This window comes from Pelobates fuscus, chromosome 5 (genome assembly GCF_036172605.1).
Source record: "Pelobates fuscus isolate aPelFus1 chromosome 5, aPelFus1.pri, whole genome shotgun sequence".
NCBI classification, from domain to species: Eukaryota; Metazoa; Chordata; class Amphibia; order Anura; family Pelobatidae; genus Pelobates; species Pelobates fuscus.
Genome location: NC_086321.1, coordinates 92519360 through 92540718, shown reverse-complemented (window position 1 = coordinate 92540718; position 21359 = coordinate 92519360). Strand labels below are relative to the sequence as shown.

General features: G+C 41.5%; 1 protein-coding gene across 1 annotated transcript in view; it reads right to left on the bottom strand.

Moving 5' to 3' along the window:
* IPO11 (importin 11) overlaps positions 1-21359 on the bottom strand; it is a 417607-nt gene that overhangs the window by 377241 nt on the left and 19007 nt on the right. The window contains exon 3 of the mRNA XM_063454060.1: positions 9255-9355. Coding sequence (XP_063310130.1) covers positions 9255-9355 — 101 coding nt within the window. The remainder of the gene's footprint in view (positions 1-9254; positions 9356-21359) is intronic.

Below are 21359 nucleotides of genomic sequence, written 5' to 3'. Positions count from 1 at the left end.
AATTTTTTTTTTTTTTTTTTTTTTTACAAACTTCCCAGAGAGCGCATTAAATTCGTAAACCAAGGTCCCACTGTATTACTAATCTTACCTCTTGTGTCACTTTACCCCACACCCTCTAGAATGTAAGCTTATTTGAGCAGAACGCTCAACACTCTCTGTTCCTGTGCATCCAACTTGTTTTGTTGCAAATACATTTGTCTTCGTCCACTTAATGCACAATGCTGTGGCATTTCTTGGCACTTTATAAATAATAAAAATAATGCTAATCATCCAAAAACCAGGCGATTCTCCTCTGCACAAGAAGTATAGTAATGTCACGGGATCATTTCAGCCTACATTGAGCCCGGTCTGTGAGTTGTAACGGATACCCCTCTTGGAACAATGAGTAAGGGATCTGGAGCAAAATGCCTGGATTACCCTTCTGATTTAGAAAAAAAAAAAAAAATTCCAATAACACATGTCTAACAGAATTATTTAAGTAACAAAGACATATGTTAATAATTGGCAATAAACGTGTCTATATGTAGCCCAACATAAAGGCATATAAAACAATCATATGCTTTTCTATAACAAGTTGTTTGATCATATCTAGTATGACAACACTACATACAAACAATTCAACAACTCTGCAGATATTATTTAATATCACAAGGGCTCCAATAACACGCACAAGCCATGCATTTAGCTAGAAGTAAAGAGGAGATGAGTGTCATTGTGAAGAGCATTCACTATTAAAGGAACATTCTAAACAATCTGGCTTTACTGCACAGACATTTCATGTCCATTAGAAAGCCTGCTATATATCTTTTAAGACTGCATATTACTCCATGGGTCATTAAGTTTCAACATAAGCTAAATATGTGTGGGAGGAAGTCAAAGGATAATATATGAAATGCACTGACCTGAATGTATATAATTGGCAATATGGCAAACATCAGCACAGTGGAATTCAGACTTTTTTCCTTGCATAAATATTTAATCTTAATTTGTATCAAACAAGAAAGGCAGAATACCAGAAAGGTTGAATGAAAACGTGAAATGTAATCAAAAGATTTTTAAAGCAAGTTTCCTCTAACCCTTGAAGATACACCTATTACAGAAGGCAGGGAAATCATTCAGCGTTGCAAAAATACAATAATGTCATCTCAAAAGTATTCCCTTTAGATCTCCCAAAGGTAGGGAGGTTGGGTGGACTTAAATGAATAAAAAATAAATAAATATTAAGTCTATGAGAAAATATGTGTGAGTGCGTCTGTCATTGAGTGTGGGCATATCTGATTGAGTGGGAGTGTCTGACCTTGAGTTATGCGAATCAGTGTTTGTGTGACTGTCAGTGTGTGTCAGTGTGCGCTAGTGAATGTGTGTGTATCAAAGTATGTGAAATCAGTGAGGATGTGGGTCAGTTAATGTGTGTCTGTCAGAGTGTCAAATCAGTGTGTCTTTCAGTGAGTGTATGTCTGTGTAATTGAAAGGGGGTATGTGTGTGTGTGTGTGTGTGTGTCAGTGAGTGGGTGTGTCAGTGTGTATTGGTAGAAGTGTGCATAGCAATAAGTGTATATCAGTGAATATATTAGTAAGGGCATGTGTCTGTCTGTGTGTGCTGGTCTTAAACAGGATCTGTAGTCTTGACAGGAAGATTTGGGAAAAATTTAGATTAGGGGCGCCCGGTCTGGCTGTGATGCTGTTCCCTGGTAGTCTGCATCTCTAGCTGATGCAGACCACTGCAAGTGTATCTTCCAATCCAGGGCTGTGAGGAGGTGCTTAAAAGTGATCAGTAATTACTAGACATGATGTTCAAATCCTGGTTGGTATAATGGTAGCGCAGGCCTTACTTGATTGCCACAGAATAGTCCTTAAACTAAATTATATTGACCCAACAGGTTAATGTGCAAACAAGAACAGTACATACTTATCATAGCTTTAACTCCCCTTACAACATATGCTTATTATAAAGAGCATATGATTGCATCTATACATTGTGATAGCAGTTTTGCTAGCAAATGCATAGGTTGGGATAAAACACTATTTACAAAATAGGTATTTCTCCACTTCTCAGACAAATCCTCGGCACAAACTCATAGGAGGTACTTCTGCTTTCTCAAGCGTAACACAACATGCACTGTGGTTGCTATAGAACATGGGTCGTCAACCTGGTCCCTACCACCCACTAGTGGGAGTTTCAGGATTCCAGGTGGGCGGTAGGGATTTCCTCATTTTGAGAGATTGGGAGGGCGGTTGAGAGCCGGCGGTACCCCTGCGACTGGGTACCACATCACCGTTTGCGGCCCCGGCCCGTGCGTCAAACCGCTGGGGCCGCCGTCCAAGGGGTCCATCGGGTGGCCCATGTTGTCATGGCCACCCGATGAATGTGGATTGTAAGGGGGCCCGGTCAGCGATGGGCGCTTTAACAGCGCGACCGGGCCCCCTGTGATTACATCACACAGAGCTGGGAGGAAGTGACTGCACGTCACTCCTCCCAGCTAACACACAGACCGCACGGGAGGAAGCAGAGGGAGTCAGAGTGGGAACTCTGACTTCCATCCACCTGAGCCACCACTGGACCCCAGGGAAAGTCACCCTCCTGCACCTAAAAGGTAGGAAACAGGAGGGTGACTAAAATATTTTGTGTGTGTTTGTTTGTGTGTATGTGTCTTTGTATGTATGTCTTGTGTATGTGTCTTTTTATGTATGTATGTGTCTTTGTATGTATGTCTTGTGTGTATGTGTCTTTGTATGTATGTGTCTTTGTATATATGTCTTGTATATATGTGTCTTGTCTTTGTATGTATGTGTTGTGTGTGTATGTGTCTTTGTATGTATGTGTGTCTTGTGTCTGTCTGTGTGTGTCTTTGTGTGTCTGTATGTGTGTGTGTGTGTGTGTATCTAGGTGTGTGTGTATGTCTGTATGTGTGTGTGTATGTGTGTGTCTGTATGTGTGTCTGTATGTATGTGTGTGCCTGTCTGTTTGTATGTATGTGTCTTTGTATGTGTGTATGTATGTATGTATGTGTGCCTGTTTGTTATAGTGGGCTATAGTAAGTAATGGTAAGTGGGCTACCTAGCTCAGCCTTTCTACTGGGCATTGCTATAAGGAAGGTTAACAAATAGAAAAAAGGGGGAAAAAAGGAGGGGAGGGGAATTGAGGAGGGAGAGGAGGGGAGCTGATGCACAGATGAGAAATCATATTATGCGCAAACAGAGAAGTCGTCTGAATATCACCGAAAGAGGGGACCTTCGTTTGTTCCTTACGAAAATCGAACCAGATATCAAATATTTAGTGTCGCAGCATCAACCTCAAGGATCTCATTAATCACTAGTAAAGGTAATTTCAATTTACTTTATTTTTTTCTCATTAAACTTTATAAAGTTAAAAACATTATAAACGTGCATTAAGTAGAAATAAAAAAGATAAATGCACTTGCGCGAAAACTGGTGGCCGGTAAGGAAATTTTTCCATCAAGAAAGATGCATTAGTGGGCGGTAGGTGGAAAAAGGTTGACTACCACTGCTATAGAAACTCCCTAGGCGACGCTGCAAGCTGTGGCAAATCAAAAAAGACCACAGAAGGAGCAGAGGACAGACTCTTCATGTAACACCCACAAAGCTCTGAAGATGGTGGCACTGGAATGGAGGTGAGAATATATTTTAAAAAAAATTACATTGAATAAATCATGTATTTATTGAATGGGTGATTAAAAGAAAAAAAATACATTACAGGTTCACTTTAAAGATGATCAATTGCATTAATTTTGATATGCGTCTCATTCAATTTAATATTCGATACAATTACTTAAAGGGACACTATATTCACCAGAACAACTACAGCTTACTGCATTTGTTCTGTTGAGTATAATCATTCCCTTCAGGCTTTTTGCAGTAAACACTGTCTTTTCAGAGAAAATGCAGTGTTTACATTACAGCTTAGGGCAGTGGCGTACACACAATCCATGGGGCACTGGTGCGAAACTGATCGATGGGCCCCTTCCCCCCACTCCCCTCCCCCCGACAGAGACACATGCATACATACATACACACACACACGACACATACAAAGAGACATACATACACACACAAACAAACACACATATACAAAATGTTTAAGTCACCTTCCTGTTTCCTACCTTTTAGGTGCAGAAGGGTGACTTTCCCTGGGGTCCAGTTGTGGCTCAGGTTGATGGGGGTCAGAGTTCCCACTCTGACTCCCTCCTCTGCTTCTTCCCACGTGGGGTCTGTGTATGCTGGGAGGAGTGACAGGGGCAGTCACTTCCTCCCAGCGTCTGATTTCATCACAGGCTGACTGGTCGCACTGTCACAGCGCCGCAGCGCTGACCGGGCCCCTTGAAAATCCACCCGATGGATCCCTTGGATGGTGGCCCCCGGCTGATGATACCAGCCAAGCAGGCAGATCAAGGGCAGAGTCAGCAGCAGACTGGAGTAAAGGTAAATACACACAATCAGGGTCGTCATCATGGGGTGACGCACGTGACAGCTGTCACGTGCCCAGCGGCCAGGCCTCATGAGTAGCGGCGGAACTGCCGCCAGTGCAGTTGCACCGGGGCTTGCACGCTGATGGGGCCCATCAGGTGGCCCAAGCATTTAGGGACACCCAAAGGCCCTATATCTTCAGGGGCCCGGTCAGCGCTGCGGCCGTGTAATAGTGCGACCAGGCCCCTTTAAAAAAAGTTGTTCTCACAACAGCTCACTCCGCACGGGAAGAAGAAGGCAGACTGGAGGCCGTGAAGAGGGAGAGCCACGCCGACTCCCAGCAGCCTCATCCACCGTCCTGCAAAAGGTAAGAAACAGGAGTGTGGCTGAAAAACTATTCAGTCAGTCTGTATGTCCTTCTGTGTGTATGTTAGTATGTGTCTGTGTGTCACAATGTATGCAGGGGCGTATTAGCCGCGAGGCAAACAAGGCATTTGCCTTGGGCGGCATTTTCCAGGGGGCGGCAAAAAAAGCCGCCCCCAAAATGCCCAAGGCAAATGTCTTGTTAGCCTTGCGGCTAACAGACATGCCGGCGGTCGGGCGGCGCTGGCTGGCTGGCGGGCGGCCGGCGAGGGAGCACTTCCCCTGAGCTGTCTGCTCATCTCCCTCGCGCGCCGCAGAGTGAGGCTGGGAGGCGGAGCCGGAATATGACGTCATATTCCGGCTCCCAGCCTCACTCTGAGGCGCGCGAGGGAGCTGAGCAGACAGCTCAGGGGAAGTGCTCCCTCGCCGGCCGCCCGCCCGCCCGCCAGGCAGTGCCGCCCGATCGCCCAGCAGCCACTGGACCACCAGGGACGAAGAGACACCCCCCCTCCCCAGCATTCCCAAAGGTAAGGAGGCTGGGGGGGGGGGGTTAATAAAAAAAAAAAAACGTGTTAAAAATAAATATACAAAAAATGTGTTAAAAATAAATGTAAAAAAAAAATGTGTTAAAAAAAAAAAAAAAAAAATGTGTTAAAAATAAATAAAACAAAAGTGTTAAAAAAAAATAAAAAAAAATGTGTTAAAAATAAATTTTAAAAAAAATGTGTTAATGTGTGTGCGTGAGTGTGTGTCTGTTAGTGTCTGTGTCTGTTAGTGTGTGTGTGTGTGTGTCTGTTCGTGTGTGTGTCTGTTCGTGTGTGTGTCTGTTCGTGTGTGTGTCTGTTCGTGTGTGTGTCTGTTCGTGTGTGTGTCTGTTCGTGTGTGTGTCTGTTCGTGTGTGTGTCTGTTAGTGTGTGTGTCTGTTAGTGTGTGTGTCTGTTAGTGTGTGTGTCTGTTAGTGTGTGTGTCTGACTGTGTGTGTATGTTAGTGAGTGTGTGTGTCTGTTAGTGTGTGTGTCTGTTAGTGTGTGTGTCTGTTAGTGTGTGTGTCTGTTAGTGTTTCTGTCTGTTAGTGTTTCTGTCTGTTAGTGTGTGTGTCTGTGTCTGACTGTGTGTGTATGTTAGTGAGTGTGTATGTTAGTGAGTGTGTATGTTAGTGAGTGTGTGTGTCTGCTAGTGAGTGAGTGTGTGTCTGTTAGTGAGTGTGTTTGTCTGTTACTGAGTGTGAGTGTGTCTGTTAGTGTGTGTGTTTCTGTTAGCTAGTGTATGCGTATCTGTCAGTGAATGTGTGTGTGTGTATTTAGTATGCGGGGCGGGGGGAAAGGTTGGGTGGGGGTGGCGCGGGGGGAGGGGGGGCGCCTGAGTTTTGTCCTGCCTAGGGCAGCACAAAACCAGGATACACCACTGAATGTATGTCTGTTTCAGTATGTATGTGTGTATCATTGTGTGTATCTATGTCCTTTTGTCTCTGTGCATGTGTTTGTGTGTGTGTATTGCTGTGGGCGGAATTTGGAGGCGGGCACTGTGGGAAGGCTTGGAGGCGGGCCCGCCCGGGGGCCCAGACCCTGAGCTGTGTTAGGGGCCCCCAACATTTCTGATGGCGGCCCTTCACACAATACAACAATAGATCAGCACTAAATCAACAGACAATATGTGGACAGGCAGCAATCCATCCAAGCCCTTCAATAAATCAAAAGAAAAGCCCTACCTCATTTTTTGGAGTAAAGGTAAGACTATACTATATTTAGGGAGGGCAAGAAGGGGTGGGGGGCAAGACGGTGTTTTTAATACTATAGTGTCAGGAATACATGTTTGTGCTCCTGACCTTACAGTGTTCCTTTAACTCGCTTTTTATAGTAAAACGTTACAAAGATTTAAAATGCATTATTTTGAATTCGATTTAAAAATTAGATTTTTTTTTTTTAACTTGGATTTCCATTACTAAAATGCTTTTGCAGGAAAACAATGATCTAAAAAATACTTTTCTATTTAAAATGCATTATAGTCCAAAGGTTATTCAGCATAAGACATGGATTAGTTATGTAGCATAAGGCTGTACATTCATGCAATATTTTAATTTTTGGTAAAGTAATTTGTTTAATTCAAGTTGCCTCTGTGTCTGCAGAGATAACATGCTCTTTTCTTAGCAAAAAAAATTATAAAATAAACATAAGAATTTTTTTCTTTTTTTTCTAATTAAAAAGAAAAATCTGAAAAGACCTTAACCCCTTGTTTTAAATTGTTCTCCAAACATGAGTGATTAATAACTAGAAGACAGTTCACCCTGTAATAATGTCAGCATTACCTATCTATATTTGTAATGATAACAAAAGCATTGCTGATATAACTGTTAAATTACTCTGAAAGTTATTGCACTAAATATGAAATCCAAATCTGGTCGCAAATAATAAAGAGTATAACAACCAGCAAGAATCAGTCTTTACTTTTAAAAATCCTGATTTAAACTATATCTTACCGACTAGTGATTTACGGTAAATCATATCCACCCTGATCTACAGCATATAATAATGATCCCACTCAGCCCTGGTTCAGCTCAGGTTCCATCACAGTAGTGCAATAAATTAATGGTGAAGTCCAGTCATATAAATGCGGTCCTACTTATGTGAAGACTTAGGAAAGTGACAAGAACATAGATTTTTTTACCGGGTTAATTGACTCATTTCATTTGTTCTTGTGCAAAGACCCAAAAATGTTTTTTAAGTTCACTGTATATAGCAATAGTAGGCTATGGACTACTTCTCCCCTCATGCTTTTCCAGCATTATGGCTTTAAGAGCATTATGGGAGATGTAGTCCACAACATCTGGAGTGCTGAGGGTAGCCTACCCTCTGATATACAGGGTGCTCAAGAGGGCAACATCTATGTCAGATGAATAAAAAGGAAACAAATGTATAGTTTAATGATGTAAACGGGACACTACAGTCAGCAGAACAATGTTAGCTTAAACGGACACTGTAGCCACCCAGACCACTTCAGCTAATTGAAGTGGTCTGGAGGCTGTGACCCTTTTGCACTTAGTGCTGCAATATAAAACACTGCAGTTCCAGAGAACTGCAATGTTTACAATGCAGCTCTAAGTCTGGCCTCTGTGGCTGTCTAACAGACAGCCACTTGAGGGCTTCCGTTATCGGACGCTGGACGTCCTTCACGGACCTCCAGTGTCAGATTTTTCCCATAGGAAAGAATTGAATAATGCTTTCCTATGGGGAGGTCTAGTTGCATTCAATATGCAACATTTATTGAATGGAGAAGAAAAAAAACATATGGTCACACATTCCAAGTGAAATAATATTACTTCTTGCTCATTTAGATTAACCTTTAAGGCACGACTACTTGAGGATGATCCTACCACTGCCTTCCATTAGACCAAAACAGGATTAAGAACATGTTTAATGCACTCAGGGAATAACTGCAACACAAGTCACTGGTCTGAATTAACCCAGTTTGTAATGCGAAGAGTTTCAAAGTCATAAGGAAAATGTGTTACAAAAAGAATACTTAATTAAACACATACAATGCTACAGTATGCTTGCAGTGACATCTGCTGGGCAAGAAAATGTTCTTACAAGTCTAACGCGCAAATAGTAGAAACCTGAAATTTATAGTCTTCTACATACCGAGAAGGTGTTTGCAAACTATACAATGGACATTCAATTTTGATTTAGAGTAATTGTCACAAACTAACAGAGGATTTACAAAGCCTAGATGACAATTTTACACAACTATTTCCTAAAATAAAATAAAAAAACAAAAAAATATTAACCAAATAAAAAAAGAGAGAGAAAAAAAAAAAAAAGGGAAAATAAATAAATAAAAATAAGTATAATTCAGGTATCCATACGCACTCATTGTGTGCAGAATTCACTAAACACCATTGACAGGTCTCCATTTACCTCCATAGAAACCGCTCAAGGTACAAAAAAAAACAAAAAACAACTATTGCCGTCATGAAGTTAGTGATTTCCAGCATTATAACCTCTACAGTCTGCTGCAGTGTGTAGGATGCCATAAGTACCCTGGTCGGTGCCTCAGTAATGAGAAAAACCATAAAGCAATGCCCCCTTATCTGGATTCCTGCCACGCTACATTGGCCTCTGTGAGTCCAGTGACACGTGCGGCTTGTGCAGATTGCCAGAAACCGGTCACATCATTTAACATTCATTGGCTGAGAGCATCAGCTGACCACTTTCAGCCAATGACTGACATTCTGTGCAATCATAATTCCAGGCTGGATGAAGACACTCCTATGTTGCTGCCAGCGGTGGAGTTACATCTCTGGCAGATAAACAGTTAATCAAAGCGAAATGCTGCACATAAAGACTACAGGCACTACGAACACTTCAAATCACTTACGTGGTCTTTGTGCGTGGAGTAAGTCTTTAATAAAGTTTCTAACCACCTTAGAACATACTCCCCTTATTGAGTTATAATAAAACACGACTTACTGTGGAGCGACCCTTCTCCAGTAACGCTCTATTCCATTCTTAAAATACAGGACTGCCAGCCATCTTACATTCAAATCCAATGAGTGATTTGTGAATATGTTCTAAGGAAGAAAAAAAAAATAATATTATAAATAGGTTTGCATATACAGGTAAAATTAAAATCGCAATTTTTTGTATATTCCATCTACTTACTGGCCAGTTCAGCTGAACATGCGAGAAAAATATATATAAAAAAAAAAAACGAAAAAGCAGAAAACAAAAAACAACAACAACAACAACAATAATAAACGGACAAAATTTGTTACAATAAAAAGATAGTGTTGCTACACTGATAGCATGGATATGTGATGCTCTGGAATCGATGTTATGGCTTTTAATGTGCAAGACCATTGACCTTGAACCCTGATTATGAGTCCAATGCACTCATTGGAGGTCAGGATAATCTAGCAGTGACAGAAAGATGGACAACTGCCACCTGGGCTCCATTACAGCAGTATTATTTTTCACGCCTTCATGGTGGATTGGTGTGCAGAGCTTCTGGCTAAAGAGTAGCGAGTAATTGAGACTAGAAGGAGCTACCTTGGGAGCATGTTGCTGGATGAGAATTGTATTAGTGAATCTGAATCAGTGGGTAAATCTAGGGTATGACATATGAAAGCTGTGTCTGCAACTGTGACTATAAGGAATATGGAGCCCCAAGTCGTGTTTGAGTGGCTGTAATTTTTGCAAATGAATGCTCTGCCTTATATTTTAACAAATGAAAGAGCAAAATTGAGCCTTAAAGGCATGCTCATCGGTAGATTTCAGCCTACGTGGCAGAGGTTGAGAAATATACCAAAGCCTAGGAATGCTAATCATTTTAATGAGCTTCGCTCAACAGTGAAGGATAGGGGCAGAGTGAGTATTCAACGCCTTGAGCTCACTCATCCCAAATTAAAGTAAAACGGAAATGTTAATGGACTCAAGTAAATGATTATTTTTCGGCATATTCATAATCATTCTTGAGGTTAAACAGATATTGGGTGTTTTACGAATGCATTTATGTTTTATCTGCTCTTTGTGCACTGTACAGAGTTGCAATATATGTTGCCAACGTCTAAACACAGATATATTAAAAAGGGGTATATTATGGGGTAAAAATGATCCCTTAATTTTTAAAGCAGTATCCTGATCTTTATAATAAAATAAAAAATAAATTAAAAAAAACAAGGAATTGAACTCCACGGTTCCCTTCAATCCACTGTTTTGTGTGTTTACTTGCAACTACAGACAAAACACTCCATATTTAGGGACAGCTTCTTATGTCGAAGCTGCTATCAGTTTACACATAACCTCATTCACAGTTTAGTGAACAGGGCTATGTTACGCATAGGGAGGAGCTGCATTCTGAACATGCATGCCTCAGTTCTTTCCCCTGGGAGGTAACTCAAACCAAGTTGTAGAGATGGTACGTGCAAAACTTGGATAAAACTAACATTGCCGGCCCAGAAACAATGTTTGTTGCTGGCAGCTTGACAGGACAAGAGGAGGAGATACACCAAAGTGAGAAAAGTGATATACTACCAAATTGGCAGTGTTTTACTTGAAATACTGCATAGACATGGCCGTTGCACAACAACCACTTCCGTAAGATGAAGTGGTTATGGCGTCTAGAGTACAACATATCAATAAAAATTGATTTGGCACTTGCCTGTCATGAGCATTCCACAAAAAGGAGACATTAAGGAGATATGGGTCCACTGTTTGAAGATATAAAGATGTCAGTCTGTTGATTTAATCATGGAGTATGCGGTTTACTAGTTTCTGGGGTGACCCTGTGATATGGGGGGCATTAATTTGTGAAATGCTTGTTAGGCTAATTAGAAACGATCGTAAGACTTCATAGAGGAAAACAGGATATATAATAAAATACGCAGCTACTTCCCTCTGCACAAAAGACATCTCATTTTTATTCTGTGTTGGAATGAAATGGGAAATAAAACTAAAACTAAAGAAATATGCAGCAAGTAAACCAAAAAAAAACCAACATCACAATGTGTCACTTGGACACAGATACATTGTGACAATGCAGTTGACAGCAGAAGAAAGGACTGTCAATTTAAAATGAGATAAACGAACCAAGTTTGCCTCTGTGAAAGTCAAGTGAAAGATAGAAGTATCAGAGGACCTGACTGACAATAGGAAATGCACAGTGATTTATGATGAGATGTTATAACCAGGAGGTGATGGGACAAAGTGGCAGACAAAGTCCTTTTGGAACGGCTTGTAAATGTTTAAAATGTGCCAGAGCACTTCAGGCACTTGTTGCTTTGTGCCCACTATCATTGTTGCCCAAAACTGCTGAGTGATGTGAGTTTTTGTCCTAAAGCTATAGTTTTCAGAGTGGCATTACAGTTTAACAGGACAGTCCTGGCATCATTCCATACTGTGACTGCCTGTTCTTTTTAGTCATTCTTTTAAAGTTCTCGTCGAGTGTACAAACTATATTGTGAGTGTTGTCAAGTTCACTAATATTTGGTAAAACTTGGAAAAGGATAGAACAGTTGGGAAAGAAATACACTGATCTGTTCTGACCGAACATTTGCAACCCAACTGACAGTTTCTGCATCTCATTTAGAGCATTATAGTGACTAAATCTCAACAGGTTTTATTTAGAGTAAGTCCCTAAAGCAGTGTCAAATGTTAAAAGCTAGAATGTTTTATCAAAATCAGTAAGCACAGGTTAGCGGTGAAAACAACTGGAATATGGTCTTTAAAATTAGGCTCCATCCCTTTGAATGTGGAGTGGAGACAGAGAAAGATACCTTGAAGGTAAACAAGCAGACTCAGCATCTAAACACTGAAGCATTAAGTGGAGAACACATTTTTTTTTAATACATTGCAGACTGTGATATCAAAAATGCATCATGTACAAGGCACACAATGTGTACTGGTCAAGTCTAACAGTAGCACAGTAATAGCATAAAAAAAAAAAAACAACAGGATAAGATTAAATAGCAGGAATACTTTCTTCTTGTCACAGCAGATGGGTCTACTCTGTATACGAACATCAGACATGGTCTTGGCATTGGAGCAGTTAAGCATTTTTTTTTTTTTTAGAAAATGCATCACTCTACCAGAGGAATAAAATTCAGTTTGTTTAAGATACTATTCAATTGATTTTACAAAATAATTACTTTTGGTTCCAGAAATTTTTTTACCTCCAGATTTGCGGCACAGAGATGGGCACCAAGTTCGCTCCCAGGTATTCTAATCTAATTATGGCCCATTAGGAAACTTACCATTTGGATGTAGATAGGGGCTGGGAAGCAAACATGGTGCTCTATAAACGCTATATTTAGGACTTATTTTTAATTCGGGGGGGGGGGGGGGGTGGACCAGTTAAAAATGTTTATAAACTACATCAATTCCAATCAATGGGGGATCCAACTTATGTTTTATTATAGTAAGTGAGGTCATTTTTTTTTTTGATTTAACGATTTATGTGGAAGAAAGTCAAAGAATTACCCAAGATTTTAAAGATAGGGGATATAAAGATGTAATTTTAAAACAAGCATTAAAGGAAGTGCAACAAATGGGTAGGGTCTCATTGATGGAATATAAAGTTAGGGATATGAATGACCAAAACCAAAAAATCCCCTTTATAGGTCAATTTTCAGGAAACCAAAACAACAAAATTATAAATATAATCCGTAAACACTGGCACTGGCTTCTAAAAGATCCCATTTTATCAGAGGTTTTACCCCAAAAACCAAGGATTGTGCATAGGTGAATACAGAACATGAAAAGGATTTTAACTTGTGTTATCCCGAATACTAACACCCACCATGAGAACTTTTTAGAATAAACTTAAAGGCTGTTTTAGATGCGGTAACTGCAATGCATGCCGCACTACAGGGAGTGCAGAATTATTAGGCAAATTAGTATTTTGACCACATCATCCTCTTTATGCATGTTGCCTTACTCCAAGCTGTATAGGCTCGAAAGCCTACTACCAATTAAGCATATTAGGTGATGTGCATCTCTGTAATGAGAAGGGGTGTGGTCTAATGACATCAACACCCTATATCAGGTGTGCATAATTATTAGGCAACTTCCTTTCCTTTGGCAAAATGGGTCAAAAGAAGGACTTGACAGGCTCAGAAAAGTCAAAAATAGTGAGATATCTTGCAGAGGGATGCAGCACTCTTAAAATTGCAAAGCTTCTGAAGCGTGATCATCGAACAATCAAGCGTTTCATTCAAAATAGTCAACAGGGTCGCAAGAAGCGTGTGGAAAAGGCGCAAAATAACTGCCCATGAACTGAGAAAAGTCAAGCGTGCAGCTGCCAAGATGCCACTTGCCACCAGTTTGCCCATATTTCAGAGCTGCAACATCACTGGAGTGCCCAAAAGCACAAGGTGTGCAATACTCAGAGACATGGCCAAGGTAAGAAAGGCTGAAAGACGACCACCACTGAACAAGACACACAAGCTGAAACGTCAAGACTGGGCCAAGAAATATCTCAAGACTGATTTTTCTAAGGTTTTATGGACTGATGAAATGAGAGTGAGTCTTGATGGGCCAGATGGATGGGCCCGTGGCTGGATTGGTAAAGGGCTGAGAGCTACAGTCCGACTCAGACGCCAGCAAGGTGGAGTGGAGTACTGGTTTGGGCTGGTATCATCAAAGATGAGCTTGTGGGGCCTTTTCGGGTTGAGGATGGAGTCAAGCTCAACTCCCAGTCCTACTGCCAGTTTCTGGAAGACACCTTCTTCAAGCAGTGGTACAGGAAGAAGTCTTCATCCTTCAAGAAAAACATGATTTTCATGCAGGACAATGCTCCATCACACGCGTCCAAGTACTCCACAGCGTGGCTGGCAAGAAAGGGTATAAAAGAAGAAAATCTAATGACATGGCCTCCTTGTTCACCTGATCTGAACCCCATTGAGAACCTGTGGTCCATCATCAAATGTGGGATTTACAAGGAGGGAAAACAGTACACCTCTCTGAACAGTGTCTGGGAGGTTGTGGTTGCTGCTGCACGCAATGTTGATGGTGAACAGATCAAAACACTGACAGAATCCATGGATGGCAGGCTTTTGAGTGTCCTTGCAAAGAAAGGTGGCTATATGTCAGGGTACCTGTAGTCTCTACCTCTGAGAGGGGTAGAGACTTAGACGTTTCTCCTTCCAGAAGGTCTGTTTCTCCCGTTCCTCGCGGTTCCCTCGGCCGTTTACACGCCGGCCGCGAGGGAGCTACTTCCTTTTATGACGCGACGCTCAATAGCCGATGTCATGACGCTAATCCAGTCCGACCTGCCACTCAAGTCCGGAACACGAATCAGGACTCGTCGGAGGCGTGATTACTCTCTAGAGCCAGGGTATTTAATGGAGCTTTCCGCATTTGCTCATTGCCCTGTCGTGGTTCTAGCCAGTCTAGTCACACAGTGCTCTTGTATCCTGATTGTCTTTTGGTTCTGATCCGGCTTTGTTATTACTCTCCTGCTTCTCTGTTATCCTTTGACCTCGGCTTGTCTCTCGCTTACCTGTCTTCTCGTTCCCTCGACCTCGGCTTGTCTCTGACCATTCTTACGTAGTTCTTACGTTAAGTCCGGCCATTCTAAGGTCCGGTATACGTATCTCTCTACTCTTTGTACTCTGCGTGTTGGATCCCTGTCCCGATCCTGACATTACGACAGGGCCAATGGATCCTGCAGGTACAAACAGTCAGCTTGGTTCTTCTGATCCTAGGTTTGACGCCATGGAACACAGAATGGATCAGATGGCACTAGCGCTACAGGCGTTGTTATCTCGTCCTAATAATCCACCAGAGGAGATGCGTAATACTTCTATTTCTCCTGTGGGTTCAGGTCTAGAGGTAGCTACTGTAGGGGCTTCTTCCCGAATTACCCCACCTGTACGTTATGCTGGATCTCCTGAGAGGTGTCGTGGTTTTTTAAACCAAATAAGTATCCACTTCGAATTACAACCCCGCTCCTATCCTACAGATAGAGCGAAAGTGGGATTTATTATCACCTTACTCGTTGAGAAAGCTCTGAGATGGGCTAATCCGTTGTGGGAGAATGATAATCCATTAGTATACAATTATAATGCCTTTGTAGCTGTTTTTAAAAGAACTTTTGACTCTCCTGGCAGAAAGGTCAATGCAGCTAGATTACTGTTGCGCCTTAGACAAGAGAACCGAACACTTGTGGATTATGCACTAGAGTTCAGGTCTTTGGCGGCAGAGGTTAAGTGGAATGAACAGGCTTATATAGACGTGTTTCTAAACGGACTATCTGATGTAATACTTGACGAGGTAGCTACTAGAGAGCTTCCTGAGAATTTGGAGGATTTAATTTCGTTTATCTCTCGCATTGATGAACGTCTAAGAGAAAGGCAGAACACTCGAGATAGAACCTGTAGATCTTCTTTTAGACTAGCTCCATCTTTTCAAAGTCCTGAGGCCAAAACACCACTTTTTCCAGAACCTATGCAGATAGGCCATACTCGTCTCTCAGAGGAGGAGAGACAGTACAGGAGAGGGGAGGGATTGTGTATGTACTGTGGAGTCAGAGGTCACTTACGTTTGAATTGTCCCAATCGCCCGGGAAACGCTCGCACCTAAGTTTCTCTAGAGGACAGGCCTTGGGTGTTTCTATTTTGTCCTCTACTCATAATTACAAAGATCACAGGCTTCTATTACCCGTTTCCTTAACTTGGGAGAAGGGAACTCTAGAGACTATGGCATTGATAGACTCTGGAGCTGCTGAAAGCTTTATCGACCAAGTTTTTGTCACCAAACACACTATCCCATCCCAGTTAAGGGACACACCCTTGGCCGTTGAGGCCATTGATGGTAGACCTTTAGTTGAGCCTGTGATTTTTCGTGAAACCATACCTCTTAATTTAACTACTGGTATCCTACACGAGGAGGAGACATCTCTATTACTCATTTCATCTCCTTCTGTTCCCATAGTCCTGGGATACTCCTGGCTTAAGAGACATAATCCTATTATTGATTGGGAATTAGGGGAGATAGTCTCATGGGGCCATAATTGTCAGGAGAAGTGTTTAAAGAGAGTGTCACCGCTTTGCACAGTTAACACACCTACTAATTCTACCGACTCTACAGAAGTACAAATACCGTCCTTGTACCTGGACTTAAGGGCGGTATTTGACAAAAGAAAAGCCGATACTTTACCCCCACATAGGTCCTTTGACTGTAAGATTAATTTACTTCCTGGTACTATGCCTCCTAGGGGTCATGTATACCCTTTGTCTACGAAAGAGAATTTAGTTCTAGAGGAGTATATTCGTGAAAACCTAGACAAGGGATTCATTAGGAGGTCCTCCTCCCCTGCTGGGGCTGGATTTTTTTTTGTTAAAAAGAAGGATGGTACTTTGAGACCTTGCATGGACTACCGAGGTTTGAATAAAATTACCATTAGAAACGCCTATCCGATTCCCTTGATCACTGAGCTCTTTGATCGATTAAAGGGTTCCAAGATCTTCACTAAGTTAGATCTCAGAGGGGCATATAACTTGGTCAGAATTCAGCAGGGACACGAGTGGATGACTGCGTTCAATACTCGTTATGGGCACTATGAGTATACAGTAATGCCCTTTGGTCTCTGTAATGCACCGGCAGTATTTCAGGACCTAATTAATGAAGTTCTCAGGGAATTTCAACATGACTGTGTTATTGTATACCTCGATGATATACTTCTACATTCTAGAGAAATTGAGACTCACCACGGACAGGTCAGAAGGGTTTTGCACAAACTCCTTCAACACGGCTTGTACTGTAAATTGGAGAAATGTAGCTTTGACCAATCCCAGACAAACTTTCTTGGTTACGTAATTTCTGGGGAGGGGTTTAAGATGGATCCGGAGAAACTCCAGTCCATTTTAGATTGGCCTTTACCTAAGGGCCTCAAGGCCATTCAGAGGTTTATTGGTTTCTCCAATTACTATAGACGTTTCATTAAGGGATACTCTTCAATTATTGCTCCTATCACCAATATGACCAGACAGGGGGCTGACACTAAGAATTGGTCTACTGAAGCACTCCTTGCTTTCAAGACTCTCAAAGAACTGTTTGCTTCCGCACCAATTTTAGTTCCCCCTGATACTACTCTGCCCTTCCTACTCGAAGTTGACGCTTCTGAGACGGGGATAGGTGCTATCCTGTCCCAAAGGTTAGGTGTGGATAAACCATTACATCCATGTGGGTATATTTCCAAAAAATTGTCCGGTACTGAGAGCAGATATGACATTGGTGACAGGGAACTTCTAGCGGTTATCATGGCCTTAAAGGAGTGGAGACATTTATTGGAAGGGACCTTGCATCCTGTTACTATCTTAACGGATCATAAGAACTTGTCCTATATTGGGGAGGCTAAGCGATTATCCTCAAGGCAGGCTCGTTGGTCTATATTTCTTACTCACTTCAATTACATACTCACATATAGACCTGGTTCTAAGAATTCTAAAGCCGATGCCTTGTCTCGTCAATATGAACCTTCTGCTGTATCGGAGCCGGTTTTGTCTTCTATAGTACCCAAGTGTAATATTATCGCTAACACAACTCTCAAAATCCATTCTCCGCTGCTTGCCAAGATCATGAAGTTGCAGCATCTGGCACCTAGACAGACTCCTGCGTCAAGACACTTCGTTCCTCCTGAACTCCAACTGGAGCTCTTACAGTGTCTTCACGAGAGTAAGGTAGCTGGTCATCCGGGCATTCGCAAAACATATTCCTTGATCTCTAAGGATTTCTGGTGGCCTTCTTTACGGAGGGATGTTAAGGATTTAATCGGAGCTTGTGAGGTCTGTACTAAGACCAAACTACCTCATTCGCTTCCATATGGTCTTTTACATTCCTTGGAGATTCCAGACAAACCTTGGACCTGTTTGGCTATGGACTTTATTGTAGATTTGCCTGCTTCTAAAAGACAGACTGTTATCCTCACGGTGGTTGATAGGTTTACCAAGATGGCACATTTCGTACCTTTACCTAAACTTCCGACTTCTCCTGAATTGGCGGAAATACTTGCAAGAGAAATTTTTCGCTTACATGGGATTCCTTCTGAAATTACTTCTGATAGAGGCTCCCAATTTGTTTCACGTTTCTGGAGATCATTCTGTTCTCAACTAGGCATCAAATTGAATTTTTCTTCTGCCTATCATCCTCAGTCTAACGGAGCTGCTGAACGTACCAATCAAAAAATTGAGCAATATCTGCGTTGTTTTGTTTCTGAACACCAGGACGATTGGGTTGGTCTGATTCCTTGGGCAGAGTTCGCACATAATAATCTCGTTTGCGATTCAACTCACTCTAGCCCTTTTTTCATGAATTATGGCTTTCATCCTTCCATTCTTCCTTCGGTCCCCTCTTCCCAGGGGTTACCGTCGGTTGATGTTCATGTTGCCAATCTGAGGAAATTGTGGGATCAGACTCGACAAATTCTCCTACATAATTCCTTACTGTACAAAAAACACGCTGATAAACGCAGAAGGGCGGCTCCAAGTTTTGTGCCTGGGGATAGGGTATGGTTGAGCACTAGAAACATTCGTTTGAAGGTACCTTCTATGAAATTCGCTCCTCGCTACATTGGGCCCTACAGGATTCTGACTCGAATTAATCCAGTTGCGTATCGCTTAGCGCTTCCTCCTGCTTTGCGTATCCCTAATTCTTTTCATGTTTCATTGCTGAAACCGTTAATCTGTAACAGATTCTCCTCCAAGGTCTCATCTCCTCACTCTGTTCAGGTTGAGGGCCAGGAGGAGTACGAGATCAACTCCATCGTCGATTCTCGTATCTCCCGCGGGAGGGTTCAATACCTGGTGGACTGGAAAGGATATGGTCCTGAGGAGAGGACTTGGGTACCTCAGGAGGATGTCCATGCTCCTCGTCTTCGCAGGGATTTTCACTCCCGCTTTCCGTCTCGTCCCGGTTCCTTCCGCCCGGTGGGCGTTTCTGAGAGGGGGGGTACGGTCAGGGTACCTGTAGTCTCTACCTCTGAGAGGGGTAGAGACTTAGACGTTTCTCCTTCCAGAAGGTCCGTTTCTCCCGTTCCTCGCGGTTCCCTCGGTCGTTTACACGCCGGCCGCGAGGGAGCTACTTCCTTTTATGACGCGACGCTCAATAGCCGACGTCATGACGCTAATCCAGTCCGACCTGCCACTCAAGTCCGGAACACGAATCAGGACTCGTCGGAGGCGTGATTACTCTCTAGAGCCAGGGTATTTAATGGAGCTTTCCGCATTTGCTCATTGCCCTGTCGTGGTTCTAGCCAGTCTAGTCACACAGTGCTCTTGTATCCTGATTGTCTTTTGGTTCTGATCCGGCTTTGTTATTACTCTCCTGCTTCTCTGTTATCCTTTGACCTCGGCTTGTCTCTCGCTTACCTGTCTTCTCGTTCCCTCGACCTCGGCTTGTCTCTGACCATTCTTACGTAGTTCTTACGTTAAGTCCGGCCATTCTAAGGTCCGGTATACGTATCTCTCTACTCTTTGTACTCTGCGTGTTGGATCCCTGTCCCGATCCTGACACTATATTGGTCACTGATTTGTTTTTGTTATGTTTTTGAATGTCAGAAATGTATATTTGTGAATGTTGAGATGTTATATTGGTTTCACTGGTAAAAATAAATAATTGAAATGGGTATATATTTGTTTTTTGTTAAGTTGCCTAATAATTATGCACAGTAATAGTCACCTGCACACACAGATATCCCCCTAAAATAGCTATAACTAAAAACAAACTAAAAACTACTTCCAAAAATATTCAGCTTTGATATTAATGAGTTTTTTGGGTTCATTGAGAACATGGTTGTTGTTCAATAATAAAATGAATCCTCAAAAATACAACTTGCCTAATAATTCTGCACTCCCTGTATATCAAGTAAGAAGGCATGCATCAATGATTTTCAATCAAATAGCAAGACTTACCGAATAAAAGAACTGATCACCTGCCACTCAAAAAATATGATGTGCATGTTAACATGCCCCTGTGGACTTAAGTATATAGGTCGCACAATGAGACAATTACGTACGAGAATATGTGAAGATGCCTATAACATAAAGAAACAATATTTATCAAGTGTCTCTGCATTTTAATGAAGTTCATAATTCAGATCCATCCCTATTAGAGTTCACAGGAATCCAGCAAGTTAAAAAGAATTGGAGAGGGGACAATTTTATACAGGATTTAGGAAAAACAGAGATGAGATTGATATTCAAATTGAATACCCTTATTCCCAATGGACTGAATAATGATTTTGAGATATGCCACTTTTTAAATTCGTTTTTAATTTTTATACTTTTATTTATTTTTTACATTTTTGTTTTTTTGTGTATTTTTCTGCACTTTTGGCATATCTATTTTTTATGGATTTTATATGGGATTTTTTTATTGTACTGGCATATCCATTGGTCACAAATGCCCATCTCAGATCTGAATAGCAATTTTATACTGTAGTTATTGAAGCCCTTTCTACACTTTTAAGAGGTGGGATTTTTGGATGGTGACACTTGTTTATCCACAGGTGCTATTACTAAATATTTTATTTATTTTTATGATTAAGTTCTAGAATACTGCTGTATCAAACCTTAATATTTCTCTTTTTTTCTCCTTATGAATTTTATATTATGTAAACCTTTGTACTGATCTGTATGATGGACTCTTAAATTATATGTAGTCTTGTTTGTGCAAAATAAGCATATTAAGAGTCCATCATACAAACTGAATGTAATCCTACACAGTAACTGATAAATTATACGTAGTCTTGTTTGTGCAAAATAAGCATATCAGTTACTGTGTAGGATTACAATCCATTTGTATGATGGATTTTTAATATGCTTATTTTTGCACAAACAATACTGTATGACATTTACCAGCTATTATTTATGAGCTGTTTAAGAACTGTTTTAGAGTTGCAACAGAATGGACTGTATTTATAATGAAATTATGGAAAAAGCACTACTGCTATAGCGACTCCGGGGTGAATATGCAAATTAAGGTTCCAAGAATAGACCAATTAAAAATTGTTAACCTTGCCCTTATATAACGCACACTGGGAAGAGCTGAATTAGCTTCCAAAGTCCTGACGAAGCCGAC